The sequence below is a fragment of the Rhinopithecus bieti genome, unplaced genomic scaffold, assembly GCF_001698545.2.
Source record: "Rhinopithecus bieti isolate Rb0 unplaced genomic scaffold, ASM169854v2 scaffold_78620, whole genome shotgun sequence".
Taxonomy (NCBI): domain Eukaryota; kingdom Metazoa; phylum Chordata; class Mammalia; order Primates; family Cercopithecidae; genus Rhinopithecus; species Rhinopithecus bieti.
This window is the reverse complement of record NW_016829908.1, coordinates 393,444-416,227: the sequence shown is the minus strand read 5'-3', so window position 1 is coordinate 416,227 and position 22,784 is coordinate 393,444. Positions and strand designations below refer to the sequence as shown.

Genomic DNA, 22,784 nt, shown 5'->3' with positions numbered 1-22,784 from the left:
CACCCGGCAACCAGAAGAAAACTTGTCAGCTTCCTTAGGGTCCCCTTCCCTTAACAAACATGGCTGCCTCAGCCCCCGCCACACAAGGTAATGCCCGGAACTACCACAACCGTCTTCCCCTTATCGTCCGCAGAACCGGAAGAATCCGATGGTGGCTGGCGAGGGCCAAGTCTCTTACGTCTTTCCCTCGTTTCTCTCTCCCCGCCTCCTCCGCAGAAGCCGAGCGCCAAACTCAAACTCTATCAGGGCCGGGACGCCTCTCGGGCTAGTTCCGAGGGCCGGGCCTGTTGGGGTTTTCCACACACCAGCCGGGGCAGCGAGCCAACATGAGCCAAGTTCTGTTCCACCAACTAGTCCCGTTGCAGGTGAAATGCAAAGACTGCGAGGAGAGGTAAGGAGCGCGTCATCCAGTGCCCGCGGGTGGCGGTTGGGGTCAGGCCAATGGGGAAAGATGGCGGTTCCGGCCAGTGGGCTCCGCCTTGCACTTAGGTGTCAAGTCGGCCCCCCCAGGAAGCGGATAGGGAACCCAGAGGGCCCGGTGGTTACCTCTGTCGCAAAGTCGGCCGTTGCAGAGGGGACTGGAGGAGGGGTGTGAGGAAATAGGAAGCCGGCTCACATCAAGTTAATGTCAAAAACCCTAGCTGTGAACGCAATCGTGAAGTTTATAGCCCTACTCTTCCCTTTTGACAGATAAGAACTCTGGCCCAGAGAAGTTAAAAAAATTTACGTGAGGGCTCACAGCCAGTTCATGGCAGGGTCAGCGCTAGAACTCAGGCCTTGGCTCGGAGCCTTTTACCCCCGTTCTCTTTTGAGAGTATGTTGGCAGTAAGGTTCAACTTTTAAAAACCTACGAATTTGGTGGCGTACTTTGGCTCTTCACATCAGTTGCTTTAAAAAAAAGTAAATTACATTTAACTGACTAACAATGAGAAAATCAGAAACGTCATTAATCAATTCATTCAGTAAATATTGGCTCCTTGTAAAACACCTTGCTGGGCACTGGGAATACAGTGATCAGGAAAAACAGTCCTTTTCTTCATGGAGTTTACAATCACTGGAGGAAATAAAGACCAGTCGCACAGAGAAGTTCAACTTTGATTAAGGAGGTGGTTTTATTGGGGCGTAAATAGAGAGATTTGACCAGAGGTCGGGAGACTTAGTTTTTTTTCTTAGTTCCAACACTCAAGAGTTGTCTCTTTTTTCTTTGAACGTTCTTTCCTCATTTGTAAAACTGATATAACGTGCGTATTCACGTGTTTGTAATGAGGATCAGGTGTGAAATCGTATGTGAAAGCTAAGTGGTGTATAAATGTAATATAAAAAATGAAGACATTGCCTTATTGAGTTGCCGGTAATGTCAAACTGTAGTACATATAGTTCAGAATTCGGTCAAAAATCAATGGCAAGCTGGTCGAGGAGATGGTACCAAAACCAGCAGCTGCATATGGAGATCTGTAGGTTTAGTTGATCATTCTTTTAATGCTGTCCAGTATGGTAACCACTAGCCACGTGTGGTTATTAGACATTTGAAATGGGGCTTATCTGAATTGTTGTGCTTTATGTATGAAAATGCACTTTGGATTTTTAAGACTTACTATGGAAAAAGAATGTAAAATATCTCAGTTTTTATATTATGTGTTAAATGGCAATATTTTGGGGTATATTGGGTTAAATACAATAAATTATTAACAGTAATTTCATCTGCTTTTAAAAGTTTTTTTTAAATGTGAAAATTTAAAAGTAGGCTAGGTATGGTAGCTCACACCTGTGGTCGCAGCACTTTAGGAGGCCAAGGCGGGAGGATTGCTTGAGCCTAAGCTTGAGGTTACAGTGAGCTGTGATTGCGCCACTGTACTGCATCCTGGGTGACAGAGTGAGACCCTGTCTCTGAAAAAAAAAAAAAAAGAAAATGAAAAAAATTAAAATTACGTATCTGGCTCACATTTGTGGCTTGCATTGTATCTCCATTGGACAACACTGTTCTAGAATGATTATAGAAAGATAAAGGGGGCCATGACTTTGGTTTCAATATGGCAGCTCCTAGATGGTCTCTTTCTGGTTACATTGCCATCACAGTTAATCTTAAAACTCAATTTCTCTGCTTAGAAACCTTTAATATATTCCTATTATCTGTGTAATAGGGGTCAGCAAACTGGAGCACATGGGCCAGATGAATCCCTGTTTTCGTAAATAAACTTTTCTTGGAACACAACCATGCTTATTTGCTTACAAATTGTAGCTGCTTTTGCACAGGAAGGGCAGAGATGAGTAATTGTGACAGAGACCTTATGGCCTGCAAAGCCTAACATATTTGCTATCTGGCCCTTTACAGAATAATTTGGTGATCCTTGACCTATAGGAAGAACAACCCAGACTCTCTCTCTCTCTTTTTTTTTTCCCAGACAGAGTCTCGCTGTTGCCCATACTGGAGTATAGCAGCACAATTACAGCTCACTGCAGCCTTGACCTCCCGGACCCAAGGGTTCCCCCAACCTTAGCCTCCTGAGTAGCTGCAATTACGGGCACATACCACCACACCTGACTGTTTTTTTTTTTTTTTTTTTTAATTTGATAGAGACGGGGTCTCCCTGTGTTGCCCAGGCTGGTCTTGAACGCCTGGGCTCAAGTGATCCTGTCACCCCAACCTCCCAAAAAGCAGGGATTATAGGCATGAGCCACCACACCCAGCCCAGACACCTTGGTTGAGTATTTGAGGCCAGTTCAGCTCAACAAATATTGGCAAATGTCTACTGTGTCTCAGGAACTGTCCTAGGCGTGGAGGATGTAAATATGCACCCCCCCTCCCCATCCGCAACAACAACAAAAGCCAGCAAAAACCTGTTTTCATTCTGTCCCTCAAGGAACTCACATTTTAATAGAGGAAATAAAAAGATTTTCCTTGGACAGGCACCATAGCACAGATTAGGAGTTCAGGCTCTGGAGCCAGATTGCCTGGGTTTGAGTCCCAGTTCTACCACTTATTGACTGATCTTGTACAATTTCCTTCTCTGTGTCTCATCTTTAAGTTGATGGTAATAACAGTACCTACTTCATGGTATTATGAGAATGGAATGAATTATTACATGTAAAGTGCTTACAGCAGTGACTAGAGCATAACAAATGTTCACTAAATTTTAGGTGTTAATGTGTGACAAATGTATAAAGTAATATAAGTACACTAAAGTCAGAGAAGAAGGAAATTCAGTTGAGGACAGTGGTAATGATCAGGGAACTTCATCTGGCGGAAAATTATGCAAAATTTTGAAGCCCATGATTTAACACTAATCTACCTTTTCAGTTTTGTGTCCTAAGCTTATCTCCCCAATATAAAAGTCTTATAAGCATTCTTGTTACCTTCTGAATGTACCTGATACTCACTCTATGCTATTACCCCTGCTGTTCCTTGTGCCTCAAATGCTTTTATCTTTCATAACTTTCAGGTGTGTCTTAAATCCTTCCACTATAAGGACCCTTCAAAGTTGCCTAAGTTGAAATGAATTGCCATTGTTCATGTATTAGTGTGGTGTAGGTGAAAGATCTGAGTTTTCATTTGGGCTCTGTAATGTGACCTTAAACCATTATTTGGGAGTTAAGTTCTTCTTTTGTAAAACAGATAATATTTACTTATCAAGATTATTGTTAAATAAGATAGTATATGTAGAATACCTGACAGGTACTCAGTAAGTATTGGTAACCCTTCCCTCCCTAAAATGCAATCAGAAGCAAATCTAGGGAAAAGTCATTAATCTCATCTCAATTTGAGGACAGAAACCATGTTTTGTTTTGTTTCTGTCATCCTATGCCCAAAAATTATTTTCTTTTTTTTTTTTTTCTAGAGCGAGGCTGTCACTCTGTTGCCCAGGCTAGAGTGTTGTGGCATAATCGTGGCTAACTGTAATCTCACACTCTTGGACTTAAGCTCTCCTCCTGCTTCAGTCTTCAGAGTAGCTGAAACTACAGGCATGTACCACCATGCCTGTCTCATTTTAGAAATTTTTTGTAGAGATAGGATTTTGCTATGTTGCCCATGCTGGTCTCGAACTCTTGGCCTCAAGTGATCCTCCCACCTCAGCCTCCCAAAGTGCTGGGATTACGGATGTGAGCCTCTGCGCCAGGCCCCTGGACCATGTTTATTTCTGTTTGTATCCCTAGCACCTGGCACAATACCTGGCTTAAAGTAGCTTTTATTTGTTTGATTGATAGTTTAACGTCACAGTTACTGGGTGGGTGGCAGAGATGGCCTAGAATCCAGTTCTGCTAAAGCATGCCTGATGTTTAGCATACTTTTTATTTAAAAGAACTCATAGCTAAATCTGATGTCAGGGAGGGAGGATGTTTTGTAGATTTATGCTTTGTTCAGAGTATGACATCTATTGAGATGAGAAATAACATTTTATTGAGTTTTTATTGTTTTATATTGCTCTTATGACATTTCCATTATAAGGGAAAAAATAAGATTTGTGATTTTAGTTAGCATATCCTCTGAAAGCTTGTATTTTTCTATAACATATTTCTAGGGATGTTTTTTAACTAAGCATGGGGAATACATTTAACTTATAGGCCTTCCCTTTTTTCTTTCAACATCTAATGTATATAGGCATTTGGAATGTATACAACAATATCATTAGTATGATTGGTAAATTATCATAGTAGTATAACTCTTCCAGGGTTATGTAAAGAACACTTTAATAAATGGACTCTTCTTGTACTTTTTGCAGATGTATGAAGTATGACAGGACTTTTAAAACCATAAAGCACCTGCTAGGTGCGGTGGCTCATGCCTGTAATACCATCACTTTGGGAGGCTGAGGTGGGCAGATCACTTGAGGTCAGGAGTTTGAGACCAGCCTGGCCAACACGGTGAAACCCCATCTCTACTAAAAATACAAAAATTAGCCAGATGCAGTGGTGTGCCCCTGTAATCCAAGCTACTCAGGAGGCTGAGGCAGGAGAATCATTTGAACCTGGGAGACGGAGGTTGCACTGAGCCAAGATCACACCGTTGCACTCCAGCCTGGGCAACAGAGCGCGACTCTGTCTCAAAAAACAAATAAATAAGTAAAATAAAACTAAATAAATAAAACTGTAAAGCACCATAAAAAGTTAAATACCAACTGCAGTATCATACCACTATGGCATTTATACTAGAGAAAACTTCAGAAGATGAAAACCAAACATAATGATGTAGAGCTAAAAAGGTTCTCACAAACCTTCTAGTTGAATCCTCTTATCTTACAAGTTAGGAAACTGAGTTTTTCTTTCCCCCCTCAAGAAAGCTTAATCTTGCTGTGTTGTCCAGACTGGACTTGAACCCCTGGGCTTAAGCTATCCTCCTGCCTCAGCCTCTGAAGTAGCCAGTACTACAGGTGGGAGGCACTGTGCCCAGCTCAGGAAAGCTTAAATGGAATTGGAATAACACTCTGATCTGTTTCACATACGTTGCTTTAGATACTAGAAAAATAGGAACAGTGTATTCTCTTGTTTTGAAAATAATTCTTCCTCTCTGTGGTGTAAACTAGTGCTTCGTGTTCCTTTTCAGAAAACAGATACAAGTTATGAGATAGCATTTAACCTTATTGTACAAATGGAGATTTAGCATCCAATCATATGTTCAACAAGAAACTTAACTAAAATGACACATTTTAAACCCATATAAAATTACAAGTCAGCATTAAAAAATGTGAACAGTTGAAGCTAGCCTTGATCAACTGTTCCCAAATTTTTCTGTCAATACTCAATTGCTGTTTATACTTTTTACTTGTGTAGTAGATAAGCAATAGTGTGGAAAGGTTTAAAAGAAGTCCTTAGGAGAAAAACTTAAAATTGAACAAATTCTATTTGTTAGTTTACTTTTTTTCTACCTGTACATCAAAGAAAAGACATTGTTATTTAATTCTGGTAAAATAGTTTGAGAAGTACTTGTGCATAGATATTTTTTACTAATTTCTTCCTTTATTTTCTGAATGATATAAACATTTGTGCTCTATTTGATTAATGTTTATGAGCAGTTTCACTTATATACCTGTGTCCGATTCTGGATTCTCTTAAGATACAGCATAGGATGTGGAACACTGTGGTCTCTCCCTCTCAGGGCTTAGAGTTACTTTACTCAAGGATAGGTGTAATAAACTTGTTGATAGTACTTCTATGGTTATATTACATAAAGAATATATTAAGCAGATTTAATTCGTGGATGTGAAAATACGTTTTTGTATGCATAAGTGTAGGGAATAGGTTATTTTCTTGATTTTAAACATTCAAAGCATTCTAATATTACTTCACATATTAAGTTTTAATTTTAATTTTTTTTTTTTTGAGACAGGGTCTCACTCTGTTGCCCAGACCTGGTGTGCGGTGGTGCAGTCTTGGCTCACTGCAGCCTCTGCCTACCAGGTTCCAGCATTTCTCCCACCTCAGCTTCCCAAATAGCTGGGACTACAGGTGGGTGCCACCACTCCTGGCTAGTTTTTGTATTTTTTGTAGAGATGAGGTTTTGCCATGTTGAACAGGCTGGTCTCCAACTCTTGACCTCAAGTGATCCGCCTGCTTCAGCCTCCCAGAGTGCCAGGATTACAGATGTGAGCCACCCCGACGGGCCACATACTAAGTTTTTAAAATGGAATCAGTCTCTCATAAATCAGTTTGATCACTTGACATGGTAATTTTTTAATGTGAAAAGTTGTTACTAAATTGGTGGTTTGTCTTTCTAGATGTTATTTTAGGATCAGGGCATTAAGGATATACGAGGTTGTTACCTCATTTAGTCCTCAAAACATCCGCATTTTACAGTTGAAAAGTTACTAAATTGATGATTTGTCTTTCAATAGATGTTATTTTACAATCAGGGCAGCAAAGTCATATATCAGGCTAGAGCTAGGCACTCCACAGTGTCTATTTATTCCTCACAATATCCCGATATTACAGGTGAGAAAAATTTAGTTTTAGGTTGAACACTGCTAGATTACTCACTAGTGGAACAACAAGACATTAAACTTCAAATCCAGCATACTTTTCAAACTTCTGTTTGTAAGTTAGAGAACACATGTGGAAAGTCTTGTCTCTTAAGACTGAAAACTTTAGTTAATACAAATGATAGTGATAACTCATTTCATGTGAATGTTTCTGATAGTTGGGTATGTCTTTTCATACAGGAGAGTAAGTATAAGAATGAGCATTGAACTACAATCAGTTTCTAATCCAGTTCACAGAAAGGTTGGTATTTAGTTCTTTTTTGAAATATCATTTAGGTACATTGTAGATAATTAGTTTTGTTCTTTAATAATGTGGCATCTTTTATTGCATTTATTTTGCTTTTAAATTTTGGGCTATTTTGTAACTGTTGCAAATCAAGGGTGGTGGAATCTACTGAGAAAACAACTTCAGTTGTTTTCATATAATTATGAAGAAGAACATAATTATACTATGTATTTCTTTTTTTGTTTGTTTTTTTTTTTTTTGAGATGTAGTCTTGCTCTGTTGCCATGCTGGAGTACCATGGCATGATCTCGGCTCACTCGCCTCCCGGGTTCAAACAATTCTCCTGCCTCAGCCTCCTGAGTAGCTGGGACTACAGGCATGCACCACCACGCCCAGCTCATTTTGTATTTTAGTAGAGACAGGGTTTCACCGTGTTGGCCAGGATGGTCTTGATCTCTTGACCTCGTGATCCACCCACCTTGGCCTCCCAAAGTGCTGGGATTACAGGCTTGAGCTGCTGTGTCCGGCCTATACCATATATTTCTAAAACATACATGAAGAATTGGGGGTTGGGGTGACAGTCTCCTTAGATTTGCCTAGTGCACTTAAAAGTTGCACATATATATATATACACACATATATACACACACACACGCACATATATATATATAAAATATCTTTTATTGCTGTTGGTCGTATGTGCGTGCGCGCACACACACACACTGCTGCCTTATAGAATTGGCATTTCATGGTGTAAATGTAAAAACAATAAACCAAAATACTACAGGGAGACATTTGTGACTCCTTTACTTTACGTTTTGAAGAGAGGCATTTAGAGTATCAGTCTCATATAACCTTCAAAAGTGTGAGTCATTAACAGAACTAAGGATATAGAGTAGAGCAGGGGTCCCCAACCCCCTGGCCACTTACTGGTACGGTCTGTGGCTTGTTAGGAGCTGGGCTGCACAGCAGGAAGTGAGTGGCAGGTGGGCAGGAGATCGTTACCTCCTACGATCCGCCTCTTGTCGAATCAGTGGTGGCATTAGAGTCTCATAGGAGTGTAAACCCTATTGCGAACTGTACATGCAAGGGATCTCAGCTGTATGCTCCTTATGAGAATCTAATGCCTGATTTGAGGTGGAAGTTTCATCCGGAAACCATCCTTCACCCCCCAGTTCTTGGAAAAAATTGTCTTCTACAAAACTGGTTTCTAGTGCCAAAAAGGCTGGGGACCAATGGAACAGAGGACTAAGAAATACAGCATCTGTGCCAAGGGCAGTGCCTCACACCTGTAATCCTAGCACTTTGGAAGGCTGAAGCCAGATTGCTTGAGCTAGGAGTTTGAGACCAATGTAGGCACCATGGTGAAATCCCATCTCTACAAAAAAATACACAAATTACCTGAAGGAGGTGGCATACTCCTGTATTTCCAGCTACTTGAGAGGCTGAGGTGGAAGGATCACTTGAGCCTGGGAGGTTGAGGCTGCAGTGAGCTGTGATAGTGCCACTGCAACCCAGACTGGGCAACAGAGCGAGACCCTATGTCAAAAAAAAAACACACTGAACTATAGCATCTGTTTTCTGTGTGCCATAGCTTTCCCTGAACACGTTTAGGGACCTAGTAGTATTAGTATTACGTTTGGTTTTTTAAGTAGCCTCCTGGGTGAATTTCAAGAAGTACTTAAATAGAAGCTGCTTGAGAACAAGGCATTCTGAGGCAGAGCAGGTGCCTAAATTACTAATTTTCCAGGGTGGAGATTATATATTATACTTCTTACATGTTATTCCTTAGGCCTGCTATACCTCTTCAATTTCTAGCTTTGTGCATAAGTGGTTTAGATTTTTCTGGGATCTTAGCATTTCCTTAGTAGCCATGAGTAGAGATTTTATTTCAAATGTATTATTAACCTTAATGCCCAGTTCTGTATTAGTTTTACCTCATCTTGTAACTAATGCTGTTTTTCTTTCACCAGTGTTCTCTGGTACATAATTTTGGTGTACTTTTTGTGAGCTCTAGCTGTTACGATGATCTCCCACACTATGTACACTTAGCTACCTGGAAAGTGGTCTTTATGAAAGGTACCTACTTCATTTGAGACTGAAAACAGATGGGATTCCATGTCAGTGGCCACCTGGTTTAGGAGAGAATAGGCCCTTTGGAAGAAGCCTGGCAACGTATTACCTGATACCCCTGTCTTCTGAGAGACAGAAGCTTTCTTTTTTCTAGTGTGGATTATTGTCAGTTCTACTGATATATTTGCCACTTTTGAAATGCTATACCAGTTAATTTTAAGGGAAACTAAAAATAAAATTGAATGTGGTATGTTCAGTGGTAAAGAAAATTTTTGTCATCATGTTATGGTGTAGCAAGGACTGGGTCTGAATTTCCCCAAGCCTCTGATAGGAAGATATTCCTAAACTTTCAACTCTTAGCACTTACTTAACTTTTACACACCTCCATGTGGCTCTCAAAGAGCAGAATGTCTACCCCTATTTAAGATTCTAACTCTGTAAAGACTAATAAAAACCAGCAGCACTAAAAAACAAAACTGTCTGCAATATAACTATGATACACTGATGTTGTTGGATTTTTTTACTTCTGAGAAGGAAGAAATTACTCAAAAAGCCAGATCTAGTAAAAACATTTAAAAACAACAAACTTTCTTTCAGGACTTAGTTATTCGTCTGACTGATGACACGGATCCATTTTTTTTATATAACCTTGTTATATCTGAGGAAGATTTTCAAAGGTAACTGAATTTTTTTCTGATCTTATATTTAATGAAAGAATAAGTTTCTACATTTTATTGGTACTGTTCTCTTTAAATACATACCTACATATTAGATGTAGTTACTTTGGGAATATTGGGCTATTTGTACTATATTTACTTAGGGTGTTTTGGAAAATAAATATTTTGTGGGTTATTAGAATTCTGCTTAAAACACTTGTGAAGTTTGAAGCTTTTGCTGAATTTATTGATTTTTTCCCCATTGAATACGTTCTATGAAAATCAGAGCTCCTTAGCTTAGTTCTTGATTATAACAAAGGTTAGTAAATAAAAAAAAGAATCCTTCAGGATGCTAATTATAATGAAAGCTAGTAATTGGATGGGCGCGGTGCCTCATGCCTGTAATCCCGGCACTTTAGGCGGCCGAAGAGGTCAGGAGTTCGAGACTAGTCTGACCAACATAGTGAAACCCTGCCTTAACTAAAAATACAAAAATTAGCTGGGTGTGGTGGCACATGCCTGTAATCCCAGCTGCTCGGGAGGCTAAGGCAGGAGAATCTTTTGAATCTGGGAGGCAGAGGTTGCAGTGAGCCAAGATTGCACCACTGCACTCCAGCCTGGGTGACAGAGTGAGACTCTGTCTCAAAAACCAAAATAAGCTAATTAAATTTTTTAAAAATTTCTTTTCCTTTCTTCTGTATAGTTTAAAATTCCAGCAAGGTCTTCTGGTAGACTTCTTAGCTTTCCCACAAAAATTTATAGATCTCCTTCAGCAGTGTACTCAAGAACATGCCAAAGAAATTCCAAGGTAAGTTGCGTGAGAACACTACATTATTAAATTTAATTCAAGACAGATTCTTCTTTGAAACACAAGTTGATGGCAAAATCTTTTCCATTTATTATGAATATCCCTGTTTATTTTTAGAACTGGGGTTAGGCCTCCATTAAATCTCAGATTTTAAGGCATCTTGATTAAAATCAGAAATAGTTCTTAATTCTCATGTCTTGACAGAGGCACTAAAGTTATCCGAAATATTTGGCAGCATCAAATATTTGGTTTTATATAATGAACTTGGAAAAGGGAAGACTAAGATTGTATGTGTGTATGGTGCTAATGCCTGATTCTTTTATTGTAAAGTTCACCATCAACCTTTTACTTATTGGCTTTATCAGTTGATGATTGTTGTTGAATCTGTTATTTCATTAGGAAGAACAAAATGATGCTTTTCTATCATTTTTTCTATATGAAGTATAATTATTCTATAAAGAAGAACTTTTCCTCAGCAATTAGGGCTATTTGATTACTCAGAAAATTCATAAAGGATAAATGCTTAATTCTTGCATTTAAATTGTCATTTTTTTAGAGTGAAGAGCTGGTAGTCTACTTTTCTGGCACTCAGTGAATTTTTGTTTTTAGTTTGTGCTTTCTCTCTCATGTGTTTCTCATGAACTCATGGACTTTTATATAGTCACTATGTTTCAGTCAATCTTTTTTTTGCCCAATTTATCTTATCGTTTACCATTGGGAGTCCTTTCATATTGGCCCCTGTTATTTCAATGTGCTCCCTTTCCTGAGCTTTCTAAGTAGAGAAGCTTCTGATTCAGTGAGAGATTTTCACTATCTCCTAAGTGTGTTATAATGTAACATTTTCTTTTCATAGGTTTTTACTACAGTTAGTTTCTCCAGCAGCTATGTTGGATAACTCACCTGCATTTTTAAATGTGGTAGAGACAAATCCTTTTAAGCATCTTACCCACCTCTCACTAAAACTTTTACCTGGAAATGATGTGGAGATAAAGAAATTTCTAGCAGGCTGTCTGAAATGTAGCAAGGTAAGATTTAAATTTAAGTTATTCTTTTAACAAAATAAGTATCAATGGTCTTTGATAAATTATTGAAGAGATACGGTGCCATACATTTTTGCTTTCTGAATAAAGTTTTATGATATATAATGAATTTATTTTACTGTTTTTTATTTAGTCAGGGTATAGTGGGGATGGATCTGGACCAGGAATTGAGAAGCTTAGGTCCCAGGGTTTTTATCAATCATGTGTGATTTTTGGACAGGTCACCTAAACTCTTCTGTCATGGTTTCATCAGCTGCTAGACATGTATGGAAATAGCTACCCTATGTAGCCAATCTTAGATAAGATATATGGAAATGTCTTGACAATTACAAAGTGCTATATGGCACAAGGAAACAACATAGGGATGCTGCTTGAGTTTTTAGAATCTTTCTTTTTTTTTTTTTATTTTTGAGACGGAGTCTCGCTCTGTCACCCTGGCTGGAGCGCAGTGGCCGGATCTCAGCTCATTGCAAGCTCTGCCTCCCGGGTTTACGCCATTCTCCTGCCTCAGCCTCCCGAGTAGCTGGGACTACAGGCGCCCACCACCTCGCCCGGCTAGTTTTTTTGTATTTTTTTTAGTAGAGATGGGGTTTCACTGTGTTAGCCGGGATGGTCTCAATCTCCTGACCTCGTGATCCGCCTGTCTCGGCCTCCCAAAGTGCTGGGATTACAGGCTTGAGCCACCACGCCTGGCCAAGTTTTTAGAATCTTTCTAGTCAAATGCTATATAGATCAGTGCATCTCAAACTTTAAATTATCTGGGGATCTTGTTAAAATGATTTAGGTCTGAGATGGAGCCTAAGAATCTGCATTTGTAACAGGCTTCCAGGATGATGCTGATGCTATACTTTAAGTAGCATGGCTATAGATGATTACATTGTAAATTGTATAATTTTATTATTTTTATGAATAGGAAGAAAAATTATCATTGATGCAATCACTAGATGATGTTACTAGGCAACTGGACTTTACACAAAAGGTAATTCGAATTTCACTTTTTCTTTGTAAGTCATCCAGATACTGGCGCTGAATTGCTTCCTTGACTCAGTGCCAAGCTTTTATGTATTTTCTTTCAAATCATGCTTCCATTGAATTTCCTCTCCTCTTTGCCACCCTTCAGCTACCACTTAATTATCTTAATCTGATACTTTCTCTTGTACATACTTGACTTTACACCAACATTTCTGTATCCCCAATATGTTCCCTCGAGTCTGCATTAAATAAGATGTGTATATTTCTGTAACATATTGGTTCTCTGCTCCCCACTTACTGCCTCATTCCTCTGGCCTAAATGACTTTTCAGTTCCTATGCTCTAAACCTTTCCCTTCCTTTGCTATGTATAGAATTAATTCCTCTGATAGGGTTAGCATCATTTTAGTCATAGCTACAACATTTCTCCCCTAGTCCATGAAATTGAAGGCCAGAGTATCTGTTTTAGCTTGTTCTTGTTTTGCTTTAAAGAACTATCTGAAGCTGGGTAATTTATGAAGAAAATAAATGTAATTGGCTCGTAGTTCTGTAGGCTGTACAAGCATGGTGCCAACATCTGCTTGGCTTCTGATGGGGGCCTGAGGAAGTTTACAATCATGGCTGAAGGCAAAGAGGAGCAGGTGTGTCACATGGTGAGAGTGGGAGGAAGGAGGTACCACATGCTTTTGAACAACCAGATCTCGTATGAACTAACTGAGTAAGAACTCACTTACCACCAAGGAAATGGTACTGAACCATTCATGAGGGACTGTTCCTGTGATCCAATCACCTTCCACAGGCCCTGCCTCCACTGTTGGGGATTACGTTTGAACATGAGACTTGGAGGGGACAGACATCCTAACCATATCGGTATCTGATAATCTGCATGGCCTCATGCAGAAAATACCCCTTCACAATGTGGCCCACAGGGCCATGTTACTGGGTTTTATATGTAAGTGAACTATTCCTTGTAATCGACTTGCTTCCCCCTACCCCTCTTTATTGGGTGATAAAGAGCCAGATTTAATTAAAAGCTTTAATTAAAAGATAGTTTATCTTGACCTGTGGGCCTTTTTGGGTCTAAGATTGTTTTTATTCTGATATTGATTTCCTAAAATTAAAAAATTTTGTGTAGGAAAAGGCTTTGAACATGTCCTGAAAAGCTATAATTTTGTTTTCTTTAATATCCTTGTAAATATTGGTATATTCTAATCAGAAGTATTATTTTAAGGAGACTATCTTAATATTTTGTGTTAAACTCTAATGTAGACATTAGCAGAAAAAAAACAAGAATTAGATAAGTTACGGAATGAATGGGCGTCACACACAGCAGCCTTGACAAACAAGCATTCTCAGGAACTGACAAATGAAAAGGAAAAAGCCTTGCAGGTAAGAACATTAAAGGAAACTGAAAAAATATCTTTTATGGCTGTTGGTCATTTTGTTAATTTTGAAAGTAATAAATGCTTGCTTTAAATTTTCCAAACATTACAGAAGTATATAAAATGAAAATAAAAATTCTATCTTTCAAAGTCTTACTACCCAGAGATAATCTATAAACATTTTGATATATTTTTTCAGACTTTTCTCTATGTATATGTAAATAATATGCAATTTATAAATATTCGCTTATAAACTTATAACTGTAAATTATGTTGTTTATATATGTGCCCATTTATGGGTTTTTGGTTTTGTTCTAGACTAATGGAGTCTTGTTGGATATATTGATTGTAACTTTTTTTCACTTAATATGATACCATTCTATATCAGTTAAGATATTCCTTTTTAGTGACTGCAGAGTATTCATTTTGGGTTAACTTAAATTATTTAACTACTTACCGAAATGGTGGTCATTTAAATGCTTCAAAATTTTGGTTATTTTAAGCAATACTGCAACAAGCACTCTTAGTTTCTAGAAGTGAAACTGCAGCATACCTATATAAAATATTGATGGACACTGCAAATTTGCCACCCAAAAAGGTTAAACCAAATGAAATCCCAGAGATAAGGTAGTGTATAAGGATACTTATTTCCCCACATTCTCGACATTGTTTTTAACCTTCTTAATTCTTTATTTATTATTATTATTTTTTGAGACGGAGTTTTGCTTTTGTTGCCGAGGCTGGAGTGCAATGGCACAATCTCGGCTCATCGCAACCTCCGCCTCCCGGGTTCAAGCGATTCTCCTGCCTCAGCCTCCCGAGTAGCTGGGATTACAGGCATGTGCCACCACGCCCAGCTAATTTTGTATTTTTAGTAGAGATGGGATTTCTCCATGTTTGTCAGGCTGGTCTTGAACTCCCAATCTTAGGTGATCTGCCCACCTCAGCCTTCCAAAGTGCTGGGATTATAGGCATGAGCCACTGTGCCCTGCTACCTTCTTAATTCTTAATATTTGCCACCTGATCTTAAGGTAATACTAGTTTTAGTTTACATTTCTTATGTTTTTTTGTGAAGATACGCATTTTTATTTTTTATTTTTTATTTGTATTTACTTACTTTTTTTGAGACGGAGTCCCACGCTCTCTCCCAGGCTGGAGTGCAGTGGCGCGATCTCGGCTCACTGCAAGCTCCGCCTCCTGGGTTCACACCATTCTTTTGCCTCAGCCTCCCGAGTAGCTGGGACTACAGGCATGTATCACCACACTGGCTGATTTAAAAAATTTTTTTGTAGAGATGGGGTTTCGCTGTGTTGCCCAGGCTGGTCTTGAACTCCTGGCCTCAAGTGATCCTCCTTCCTTGGCTTCCCAAAGTGCTGAGATTACTGGCATGAGCCACTGTGCCTGGTACTACCTTTATCACATACTAAATTTCTTTATGTACTTGGGCTTGTCTTTGGACTGTTGTTAAGAACTAATCTCATTTTCTCGTTCAGTGGAGAGATATAGCTCTTCATTTATTAAGGTCTTATTTGTTGAAAACAGACTTTTATCTCTCTCCCTTTTCTCTTTTCTCTTTTCTTTTGCAGCCTTGTTAAACAATGTTTTGTCTAGGGACTTTACAGATTTTACTGCGTAAATGAGACCATCCACTCCCTACCAGTACTACTGTGGTTAAATTTATAATTGTTTATCAGTAGTGTAGATTAATGTCATATCCAGCCACCTTACTGAATTTACATACTGTTTCTAAGAGTTTTGAAATTGATTATCTTATGTTTTCCAGGTAGATATATAAACTATAAAAAATAGTAATTTTTTCTCTTCTTATGATGAGTGTCCTTTTTTTTTCTTGTACAGAAAAATACTGAATAATAGTGAAATTTTCATCTTGTTCCAGTCTTTTTTGGTAAATAACTAAAATATCTCACCGTTAAATATGATGTTTGCTTTGCATTTGAGAGAGAGGGTTTTCTTTTCTTACTTGCTACCTAAGAATTTTAATTCAGAGTGCTAAGTCAGATAAAATGAGTTTTGGGATCTAACCAGATAATTGTGTCATTTTTCCCCTTTAGTAGTGTAATAAATTATAACAATAGGTTTCCAAAGGTGGAATCATCTTCGCTTTCATAGAATAATACTTACATAGTCATAGCGATTTTTAATAAACTATTGTATCAACTTGTTATTATTTAACTTGGGATTTTGTATTTTGTTTATTTGTTTTAGAGACAGAGTCTTGCTCTTGTTGCCCAGGCTGGAGTGCAGTGAGGTGCGGTCACAGCTCACTGCATCCTCAACCTTTGGGGCTCAAGCGATCCTCCCACCTCAGTCTTTGGAGTAGCTGGGACCACAGGTACAGTCCACTAGGCCTAGCTAATTTTTTTTTTTTTTTTTAAGAGATGGAGTCTCACTATGTTGGTCAGGCTGGTCTCAATCTCCTGGCCTCAAATGATCCGTCTGTCTTGGCCTCCTGAAGTGCTGGGATTACCAGCGTGAACCACCATGCCTGGCCCAGGATGTTTGTATTTGTATTCATAAGTGACCTTGGTCTGAGATTATCTTTTTCCTGCACATCATAGTTTGCTTATTGCAATTGTGGGTTATAGACTATGGTATTAGAATTATGCTAGCCTCATGAGATAAGAACATTTTTCAATTTTCTTTATTCTTTGAAACAGTGAAATAACAGGGAATTAATCTGTACCTTGAGGGCCTGATACAATTAGCCTTTTAACACCATTTGGATCACGTACCTAGTTGAAACATTTATCTTTTTCTTTTCCAGTTTTCTCCATCATTATTGGTCTGTTTAAATTTTCTCTTTTTTCTTGAGTTTTGCTAATTTATATTTTCTTAAAAAGCCATGTGTTTCATCTATGTGTTTTATTTTAAAATTTATTATTATTATTTTTTTGACGATGAGGTATTGCTACGTTGCCCAGGCTGGACTCAGACTCCTAAGTTTAGGCAATCCTCCTGCCTCAGCTCCTCTAGAGTAGCAAGGACTACTGGTGTATGCCATTGTACGTGGCTACTGTCTGTGTGTTTAAATATATTAGTACAATATTGTGCATATTGTCTTGTGATTTTTAAAATCTCCATATTATTTCTCTTATGTTCTTGTTTTGTTTAATGCGACTACATGGTTTTTCTATTGTTTAGTGTTTCCAAAGAACCAGTTTTCATTTCATTAATTAATTCTGCACTGTTCCCCACCTCCCCATTTCATTAATTTCTGTTTACTACTTTTTTTTTTTTTTTTTGGCTTGATTTTCAAGCAAGTTGTGTTCTTCTCGATGTAGTTGTTAGATTGAGGGGTACGTGTGCAAGTTTGTTTCTGGGTATATTGCATAATACTGGAGTTTGGGCTTCTATTGAACTCATCACCCAAATAGTGTACATAGTGCCCAATAAGTAGTTTTTCAACCTCTACTCCACTCTATCCCTCCCTCATTTTGGAGTACTCCTTGTCTATTGTCCATGGAAATAAGTTAGATCTAAAAGTTTCTTCATAAGGGCATTTGTTTAAAACTCCAGAGTGACTGAAGGAATTGTTTGTATTTCTATATTGCACTTTCTAATAGGATTGTCAAACAGTCCTTTGGGACCTTAAAACCAGGTCAACACTTGTCTTCCTGCTAATAGATAATGTAAAACTTTAGTGTGCATGAGAATCATTTGAAGGGTGCATTAGAATGCAGATTGCTGGGCTTCATCCCCAGAGTCTTTGATATGGTTAGTCAGTGGTGCAGTCCAAGAACTCGATTTCCTGATAGGTTCTTAGCTGATACTGATTATTCTGTTCAGAGGACCATACTTTGATAACCACTGCCATAGGGTGCTGTTACTCAAATTAGGCCAATTTTGTGACTATACAGAAATCTGTTGAGGCAGGTAAACTGCCTTCTGTTATTACTGATGGTTTCTACAAATGTTATAGGGAATAATGGCTGTATTATCTATATTTGTCACTTACCCATTCAAGTGGACATTAAACCTGTGTTATCTTTATGGCATTTTAAAAAGGCAAATTTGATTCCTGCATTTTAAATTTTTCTTTATGTTTACACTTATTTCTCATGGTTTCTTTATACCTCCATTTAAAAAAATATACCGAGTAATCTTGTTTCTACACTAATTTCTTTGTAGAAGCTTTTTTCCTGTGAGGAAAGTTCTAGCAACATATAGAATCACCCATCTTCCTTCTATTTCTTATATTATTTTCTTAATTCTGACTTCTATATTTCTTCACTTCATAGAATTTTTTTATTAATTTTTGTTTTCCCATTCATATCATTATAATTCCATTCCCAAAACATTTTTCTCATGTAATATTCTTCCAAAACTACTGTGTGCTTTTCTGATTTAAGCCTCTATAGAATATTCATTTGAAAAAATATTGCTTTCACCTCTACAAATGCTCCCTTTTCTGTTGGACTCTATTCTGAAACTGTTCCTCCAATGATTATTTTTTTTCCTCCAGAATGGAAATTTTTTAATGTGTTTTTTTCTAAAAATATTGAAATGATTCAGAAGTGAACAAAGTAGAAAATGTAAACTTTATAATCCTAGTTTTCACACTTTTTTTTTTAAACAAAAATCTCCAACGTTCTGATGGTCACTGGAGTAAAAACCCGTTCTTTATTTTCATTGCTTTTGGCCTCTATTGTCTTTAGTGTCTTTGATTACCTTCTTAAATAGCTACAGTTAGCATCTTTACCAGTTTGCTCTGATTTTTCTTCCTGATTGCTTCTTCAGTGTTTTCTTCCAAGGTTGCATTTTCAATTTTATATGGACTTCTTCCTGTTTTATCTCTTTTTGCTCCTTCTCCTCTCCTTTTCAGCTTTCCAAAAATGAGGAAATTCCTGAAGTAGTAATGTAAAAATTCCTAAGGTATTTTATGAGAGAGACACTCCCCTGTACTAGTGCTAAGAATTTTGAATGGGTATAACTTCTCTGGGATACAGTTTTGGAACTTGTATCAAGCTTTATATTTGTTTATGTTCTTTATTCTATAATTGATCATAAAGAAATAATCTGAATTTTAGATGTATGTACAAAAAAAATCAATCATCATTTTATTTATAATTGTGAAAAATTGGAAACTAAATGTCCATAATAGGGCAGAAGTTAAATGAATTATGGAGTAGCCATGGATGGAATGTTGTGTATCTGTTAAAGACTTTACAAAGAATTTTTTAATGATGTGAGAAGGTGCAAATGCTAAGGGAATAAAATGTGATTAAATTGTATGAATAGCTTGATATTCATTAAATTTATTATGTGTATTGTGTGTTTATGTGGATGTCAATGTAAGTATATAAATGATTGGAAGAGAGTACTCCTAAATATTAGGAGTGATTTCTGGATGTGATTATGCATTGTGTTTCCTTTTTGCCCTTAAGAGCATGTATAACTTTGATAACCACAAAAATATGCTTTATTTTCCAAAGATATTTAGGATTTGATAGTGTTCGTTAACAAAAATGGTACTAAGATAGGCTTGTGATAGGATTCAGACAGGCAGTAGATATTGCACTGTTATAACCATGTTCAAATTTTGTTGTTGGTAAAGATGACTTGGACTAATGAACCAACCTTGCTCATTTTACAAAAATAAAAAATAAATTACAATGTTTTTGTTCAAATCTTTCTGTATTTGTATTTCTGATTTTTTTCTTTGAATTTTGGTACTGTATTTTTATTATATAATAGGTACAAGTTCAATATCAACGGCAGCATGAACAACAGAAAAAAGATTTAGAAATCCTCCATCAACAAAATATCCACCAGCTACAAAACAGACTGTCTGAGTTAGAAGCAGCTAATAAAGACTTAACTGAAAGAAAATATAAAGGAGACTCCACTATTAGAGAACTTAAAGCAAAACTTTCTAGTGTTGAAGAGGTATTGAATGTTGATTTTTTTCTCCCCCAGTTTAAAAGAACATTTTGATTTGGTTATTTTAATGTGGTTACTTGTGTGGGTGGTGTTCCTCTGGATGCTCTGTAGAGTTCTCTTGTGGTGTTAGGGTAATCCATTCAGACAATGCGAAGAAAATTGAGAATTTGAAATTTGATAAAAAGCCTAATTCATAACAGAACTGAGGTAAACTTATTTTTTAGTTAGGGTCTTGAGAGCAGATTACTGGCAACAGCGTCAGATTTATTAATTTTTTTTTTTTTTTTTTTTTTTTTTTTTGAGACGGAGGTCTCACTCTGTGCCAGGCTGGAGTGGCAGTGGCCGATCTCAGCTCACTGCAAGTCCACCTCAAGGGTTTACGCCATTCTCTCTGCCTCAGCCTCCTGAGTACTGGGACTACAGGCGCGCGCCACCTCGCCCGCTAGTTTTTTGTATTTTTTTAGTAGAGAACGGGGTTTCACCGTGTTAGCCAGGGATGGTCTTGATCTCCTGAACCTCGTGATCCGCCCGTCTCGGCCTCCCAAAGTGCTGGGATTACAGGCAGATGATGAAACTAAGGCAAAGAAAGCTTAAAGTTGCCTAAGATCACATAGCTGATGAGTGGTAGAACGAGGATTAGAACTCATCTATTATTTGCCTGTCTTTAGTACTACCTTGTTCTTTCAGGCAACAGAGAAATTTTCATTTTTTATTTTATTATATTTAAGGTCCGGGATACATGTACAGAATGTGCAGGTTAGTTGCATAGGTAAACATGTGCCATGGTGGTTTGCTGCACCTATCAACTCATCACCTAGGTATTAAGCCCCACAGAAATTTTTAAAATCTTGCTATAGTGCCACATTTGTTGTTGCTTTGGCATTGATTACAGGCTTCTTTGTAGCATTATACATTATTGTCATATGAATTATTAGAAAATATATGTAGTTTTTTTTGTCTATATTGTAAATACCAAAGTTACCAGTGTTATTCTAGCTCACAAGACTTCAAACTCTATTTTGCCAGTCTCATGCTTAGAAGCTCTAAAGCCTGACCAATTTTGTGTTCAGATCCTCATATTGTTTTGCCCTAACAATAGATGTCTTCAGTTTTTCCTGCATACACTCTTCACACTGGTTGTAAAGCATTGGAAACTTCATGGTACGTTGGTAGTCTAAATACTTCAGTATAATGCTCTGATTTAATCATTCTCAGCCCTGGAACTGGTCATTATATAAACAGAACCTCATTATGTTGATTTTTATATGATCTAATAAAAATATTTCCTCCAGGATTTTAATAAGACTTTCAAATTGTTAGTTCTTGGATATTTTTTAACCGGTGAGTATTCAGTTACCTGTTTTAAGTTAGAATTTTAGGCAGTAGTGCCCTAAAATAACAATTGCTACGATTTATTGAGTTTTACTGTGTGCCAACCAAAATGCTAGGTAATTTACATAATAATTTTATGAAGGTTAAATGAAATAATTTATTAAGTATTTGTTATTTCCGTTTTACAAATGAGGGAACTGAGATTTAATTTAGGGAATTTCAGTAATTACCAAGATCACACAGTAGAAGAGCCAGGATTTGAATTTTGTTTGAAACTAAAGTTTGTGCTCCTAAAACTACTATAGTCACAATACCATATAATTATTTTGGAAACTTTTGTTGAGAACTAAAACTATCTAGGAATACTATATCCTGGACTTTCATATACCAGCAGTCTTTGGGTTAATATTAGCTGATTGGGAAGAGATCTGTTGTAGATTTTTTTGAAATCTATTTTAATGAACAATTGTAGTTTATTTTGCTTGAATGAGTGAACAGAGAGATCTGGAAATGTTAACATTTATTGACATGGAAAGATATTTGTAATACGTGAAGAAGGTAGATTATAAACTGGAGAGTATCAGCCTTTAAAAAATAATCTGTACGTGTAAGCAACAAAGCAAAATGTTAATTCTAGATTGTGGCTGTCACCCTTGGTTACCCTTGGAATCAGTTGTGGAGACATCAGAAAATTATTGTTAAAAGTTTTAAAGTTACTGTAATTTATTCATAAATTAGAATTATTTTATTTTCCTTTGATATGATTGAATCAGATAGTAGAATATTTTACAATTACATTCCAGATATGTGCTACTATACCATTAGAAAGACATTCATGTTTTAAAAAAAGTCTGTACTAAAACTTTAAAATTATTAAAGACTTTTTTTTATACATTAGACATCTTAATTATAAATAACCAGATAAGGCAACTTCCCCTTTTCATAATGCATAATTTCTTTCTTTTCCATTCTAGGAGCTGCAGCGGACTAAGCAAGAAGTCCTCTCTTTGCGAAGAGAGAATTCTACACTAGATGCTGAATGCCACGAGAAAGAAAAGCATATTAATCAGCTACAAACAAAAGTGGCAGTTTTAGAACAGGAAATCAAGGATAAGGACCAGCTTGTTTTAAGAACAAAAGAAGCATTTGATACAATCCAGGAACAAAAGGTCTACTTTTAAATTTTTCTCAGAAATTTATGATGACATTTATAAGTAAACACAAATACCCTAATTATTCATGTTTTTAAAAAATATATCAGGTGGTTTTAGAAGAAAATGGTGAGAAAAATCAAGTACAACTAGGAAAGCTTGAAGCTACAATAAAATCATTATCTGCAGATCTNACCTGTTTTAAGTTAGAATTTTTAGGCAGTAGTGCCCTAAAAATAACAATTGCTACGATTTATTGAGTTTTACTGTGTGC

General features: G+C 37.2%; 1 protein-coding gene across 1 annotated transcript in view; it reads left to right on the top strand.

Annotated features, from left to right (window-relative positions):
* Nucleotides 1–171: 171 nt before the first annotated feature.
* Nucleotides 172–22,784, top strand: part of SASS6 (SAS-6 centriolar assembly protein) — a 51,358-nt gene continuing 28,745 nt past the window's right edge. Inside the window, 9 exon segments of the mRNA XM_017865144.1 lie at nucleotides 172–391; nucleotides 7,152–7,212; nucleotides 9,868–9,947; nucleotides 10,630–10,734; nucleotides 11,588–11,759; nucleotides 12,688–12,753; nucleotides 14,014–14,133; nucleotides 19,842–20,033; nucleotides 22,334–22,528. Coding sequence (XP_017720633.1) covers nucleotides 327–391; nucleotides 7,152–7,212; nucleotides 9,868–9,947; nucleotides 10,630–10,734; nucleotides 11,588–11,759; nucleotides 12,688–12,753; nucleotides 14,014–14,133; nucleotides 19,842–20,033; nucleotides 22,334–22,528 — 1,056 coding nt within the window. The 5' untranslated portion in view covers nucleotides 172–326.